The sequence below is a fragment of the Anastrepha ludens genome, chromosome X (genome assembly GCF_028408465.1).
Source record: "Anastrepha ludens isolate Willacy chromosome X, idAnaLude1.1, whole genome shotgun sequence".
In the NCBI taxonomy this organism is placed as follows: Eukaryota; Metazoa; Arthropoda; class Insecta; order Diptera; family Tephritidae; genus Anastrepha; species Anastrepha ludens.
The window spans coordinates 46,618,613-46,624,252 of NC_071503.1; the positions used below are offsets into that span (position 1 = coordinate 46,618,613).

Below are 5,640 nucleotides of genomic sequence, written 5' to 3' on the forward strand. Positions count from 1 at the left end.
TGGAATTACTCATTGATTGCTTTTGTAACAAGATCCGTAGATGCTTGGCACAAGACTCAAACTCTGGAACCAGCATCTCCGTAGGTTTACTCTTTATTTTTAATTTTATTTGTTTGATAATTACTTTTTCAAAAATCTTTATAAAGAATATAAACGTTACTTTTAATAAAGTTTTTAAAGTATTTGTTAAAATATATGCATTTATGTAAATCACATACATATAAGTACGTACATATGTATATATGCCTGCTGGTGCATATGCATATATATATGTATGCCGACTTAGGTGTACGTTCATATACATATATGGATTAGGGATAGGGAAATATTGTCGGAGGGAATAGTGCAGAGAACGTAAATGATATAGAAAAGTCTCACGAGCCACGAATAGCGTGAGTTGTCAAAAATGAGGTGTAACTGCAAAGATTTTCTCACCTCGCCAAACTCGACAGCGAGAAGTTCTTAACAGAACAGATTATAGTGAATTCTGTATAAGTGTATTGGCTCTGCATAGTTTTGGCTTCTGTCTGAAATCAAATTGCCGACGGCATTTGGCAAGCATTTGAATGTGCATTTATATGTTCCTTTGGCAAACGAAATTGTATTCAATTTACGTTTTATTGCAGGGAATAATATATGTATGCATTTTTAGATAGCATAAAACTTTGAAATTTAAAATAAATAAAAAAAAAGGATTCAAAGAATCCTATTTGCATATACATATGTACATATGGGACAACTAAGTTCAATTGCATCTTTGCACACATTTGTATGCGCTGAAGCAACCATGACCTACCTCAAGAGGCATCACCTTATAATATTTACATACAATTATTAGGGAGTAAATACCCAAATTATCGAATTCCTGCCTAAAAGTACGTTCACATATGCATTAATTACCAATAAGTCCACAAAATTAATCTACCCATTCACATATGGCAGATTTACTGCAAAACAGCTGTCAATATTGTTGTGAAGGGTTTTTCTTCATAGAAATTATGTTGGTGGAATATTTCGGTGTTTTTGGTTTGTGTAATTATTATTAACGAAATGAAGAAAAGACAAAAGGAAGGACTAGCTAATTTAATTGCACAGTTGGCTGCTAAAGATTCGAAATTCGATATTGCATTTTTGGAGAAAAATTTTCTATGCGCAATCTCGCTTTTTAATAACGGACTGGGAGTTAAGCATAAAAAAGTAGATGATTTACTTTTATGTGGACGTATTATAACATATGCTAAAAGAATTCTCTTTTGCATCTGAATATACATATTTGTATGTGGATATGCACACTTAATGCCCTAGCCTATATACGTACACATTTCTATTCTGAACTCCCAGCAAAGCTATGATTATTACTAAACACATATGCATGCACATATAGCAGTACACACAGAGCACTCGCTTTATGCCTCTGCATGCGCATGTTGCCAAAGCTAAAATTATAAGCCTACCGATTACAAGAACAAAATACATTCATAGGCGCAGTGGTAGCGGCCAATATTCTTTTAGTCGCAGAGGCGCTGAACAGTTTCAACTATTATACAACCTTCAGGAACGCCTGGTCGATTTAAAACTAAAAAAAATTAAACTAAAAAATTAATAAAAATAAGTTTAAGAAAAATAAAATATGTATAAATAAATTTAAAAATATATATTATATATTAAAAAAATTAAAAAAACTTGATTAATTGATTGAATTAATAAAATGAAAAAAGGTAAAATTTAAATAATATAAAAATATATTGTAATAAAATACTTTAATCGGAAGTCACCTTCAGGAACACTTGGAATATATATTTAAAAAAAAATTTTTTATTAAAAAAAAATTTAAGTGAAAATAACGAAGATTTGTTTAATAAAAACAACAACAAAAAATAAAAAGAAATAGAAATAAAAAAGTTTAAATTAAAATAATGAAGGGTTTTCTAATAACACCGCGTTACACACATTCTGTCCTATGAACCAAATCGTCCCCTTAGTATTAAAATAGCCTATAAATTTTTTGATGTTTTGAGAAAATGAACTTCAAACTGTTTGTCGAAAGTAGAGCTCTCACTCAAATCTCGTTATGTCTGTAAATATTTATTATTTTTGACTGACGTTTTGACCCACTTTGTGGAACTAGAGTTTGACAAAATTTTGACCACATATAAAATCGACGATGGAGAATCCAAAAATTCAATAAAAAAATAATAGCCTATGAGCACATAGGCTATTGTTATACTAAGGGGACGAAATATACTTTTTCGCAAAGGGGATACAAAATTAAAATGCACGTGTATCGGCGATTTTCATGTACACGTCACACAGATAGTGTATCACATTTCTAGACTTTTCACCTAGGTGTTGCCACTGGCAATGTTTCACAGGGTTGCCACCTGTTCGAAATTAAAAAAAAATTCCATGAGATATGCCGATGTGGGTATCAAAAGAAAGGTATTTCACTCCGCTTTACAATAGAGATATAAAACCCCGATTTTTTTTTTTTTAATTTTATTATATAATATTAAAACTAAAAATTGTTAATTTAAAATTTTAATGCTTTTAAAGAAACTTAGGCCTTTAGTTTTTGCGTTTGTGAGCATTTCTGTCAGTATCGCGACAAATAGACCAACAGTATTCGCCAAGCATATGCGTAATGTCTTGTCTTTTAAAGCGCTTTTCAATAGCCGCAATGTCCTGATGGAACCTTTCGCCATGTTCATCCCTACAAGCTCCTAAATCACCAAGAAACAATCTAAATGATTGTGAAGGAAATGGATCTTTAGCGACATTAATATGCCCATTTCGCCATATGCCGAAATCATTTCTGCAAGAATATTTTTATAATTGTCAGCTCGTTTGTTGCCAAGAAACTGCTCAATAACGGCAACTGTGCCTTTCCATGCACGTTGTTCGATAGCATTCAATTTTGATGAAAATTCATAACTTGCAACTATTTTTGTATCTGCGGACCACTGAAAACATCTTAAATTATACACATCATTAAAAAAATTAAGTTACTAAAAGCCTTCGTAAAAAAAAATACCTGCATTAATCTTTGCGCCGCTCAGTTTCGGAAAAATATTGCGCAGACTTGCAAGCGCCTCGCCCTCACGATCCAGTTTTTTAACAAAATTTGATACGACACCGAGCTTAATGTGTAGTGATGGCAAAATGATTTGAGATGGCTGCACTAATGGTAGATTTTCTATACTTTCTACGCCTATTTTGTAGCATGTTCGCGGCTTCCACTTAAATTCAGTGTACACAAAAAGCACTGGTGGGTTGGAAATCCACGCTTAACACCCATGAGTAATCCGACCACTTTTAGATCGCAGCATATTTTCCAATTATGCTCTTGGTATTTTATCAGCTGTAATATTAATTCCATGCCTTCGTGTGTTTCTTTGAGGTTGGTGGCATATGCGATCGGGACAGCTGGATGTTTGGTACCGATATGAAGCAGCACTACTTTAAGGCTGTTGACCGATGCATCGATGAAAAGTCGCCATTCCTCTGAAATATGAGGGTAACCAATTTTTCAAACATCGAATCAATATCACAACAATAAGCCAGGTTTTTTCACCGATCTTCGTGCAATTTAAGAAATTCGTCATATGGAATACTGCTAGGTCGATCACGAGCGGCAGTTATTTTAAAATCAGTCGCCACTATATTCCACTGCTTAACCCTCTAACCGGCCAAATTGAAATCGCCGACAGAAACGGTCGGGAATTTTTTCTAAGTTCTTTTATGACTAAATAAAACAAAAAAATCATCCCCGCGCATTTACCCATATTTTATGACCTCTCAGGTAAAAAAATCTAAAGTCCGCCTCAGGGCGGATGTGCCGGTTTAAGTCAAAAAATGTGTTACAAAGTTTTTTTTATGGAACATATTATAAAAATTTTTTTTTATTGAAAATAATAAAATATAATGATGAAAAATAAGTTTATAATGATAGTCATAAATGAAAAATATTATAAAATCAAACAATATGATTATTCTTGTTGGTGATATTCGGTAAAACAATTTTTGTTGGTTGAACAACACAAATGCAAATGGCATTTTGTGCAAACACATTGATTTTCTGATTTGCAACCCGAATGTTTACATTGTTCTTTTCCACCGCTCTTCGGCAACCACCGTGGGAAATGATCCTGTCCATCATATCGTAAATCTTCAGTTGGATGTTTCGGCTTTCTACCATGAGCCGAACTACCTGGTAGTGGTGATAGTGGTTCATCTACCGATGTGCGCTTACCTGACGTTTTTGGTCGTCCGACCGATTTTTTCTCGGTAAATTTTACCAGTTTATCAGCAATTTCTTCACAAAATTCTGGCAAATTCGACAATTTTTCATCCACATCATAGTTTGAATCCTTTTTTTTCGGCATTAATACGACGATAAAGCACGTATGAATTTGTTAAAGCCATATCGAGGAAGTGATAGAACAAGCGGACTATTGCATCACGCGATTTAATTCGAATGTGGTAGCGGCCCATTAAGCCATCCATTAAATCAACACCGCTCATGTGGCTATTATACTGACGAATAATTTTCGGACTGTCAACTTCGATACATTTTTTTTTGATCGATCATATCGTGCAGCTTTTGCTGGTTGTACATTCGGATTGTTTCTTTGAAAATCATTTACGCCAACATAAGTTGATACTAAACGAACCGACTTGTTATCTTTCCACAACACAGTTGAGATATCAACATTTTCGCCACAAAATATTTGAGAACTGTTTTGAGTCTTTTTGAATTGATTCAACGCCTATGAATAATATAGATCATGAAATATTGATTTTGTAAAAAAATTAAATTCACAACAAATATTGTATATACCTTCACCAGTAAAACCACCAGTAGACGGTGTCGCTGTTGGGCCGGATAATTCAAACGAAGGCAATGGTGAGCGTGGTCGTTTCGGTGGCTTGAATTGGGATGCGGTTGATGTTGTTGGCAGCGCAAAATCTTGTTGTGTTGGCAATGGCGTTGTTGAACGCCGTTGTATCGATGATTGTGTGGTTGATTCGGTTGATGTTGACGGCAAAAAATCATACACTGTCGGCAATTGCAACACATGTGGTATTGCTACTGGTTTATTCGACTGATCAAGGTCAATTTGACTCATGTTCAATGAAAAATTGATGGAATCATTTTCCATTTCACTAACCGCTTGCTCTATCAATTCTTCATCTTCCGCGCTTATTTCATCAATTTCATAATCTGGATCGCCATAACAATCATCACTACTGTTATCATCTTCTGTTTCTGATTCATTAGATTCAATAGACTCCATCAATTCGATAACTTCTTCATCGGAACAATGGCTAAGATTGATTCTCTTGCCCAAATCCATGTTTCTTCTATAAAAAAAAAATCAATTGTGCACTTTTTTCAAATTGTTGAACAAAAATGTATGACGCAATAAAGGGGACACTTTTTATGACGTAAACCGGCACATCCGCCCACAGGCGGACCTCACAAAAGTTTCTCAACGCATCACTTTTTTATATTTTTGATAAAACTTGATATACCTATATACTGAAAATTAAACTACCTACCTTTACGAAACCAAAATTATTGCAAAAAAATAACGCCAAGAACTTCTTTTTTTTAAGCTCAAAAAAATTGAAAAATGAAAA

General features: G+C 33.9%; 1 protein-coding gene across 1 annotated transcript; it reads right to left on the bottom strand.

The window, feature by feature from the left end:
- Positions 1 to 4,565: 4,565 nt before the first annotated feature.
- LOC128870021 (uncharacterized) lies at positions 4,566 to 5,354 on the bottom strand. Its single transcript, XM_054112617.1, has 2 exons — positions 4,838 to 5,354; positions 4,566 to 4,766 (listed from the first exon to the last, which is right to left on the bottom strand). Exons 1-2 carry the CDS (start codon positions 5,352 to 5,354, stop codon positions 4,705 to 4,707), a joined length of 579 nt encoding a protein of 192 aa, XP_053968592.1. The 3' UTR covers positions 4,566 to 4,704.
- Between the last annotated feature and the right edge of the window lie 286 nt (positions 5,355 to 5,640).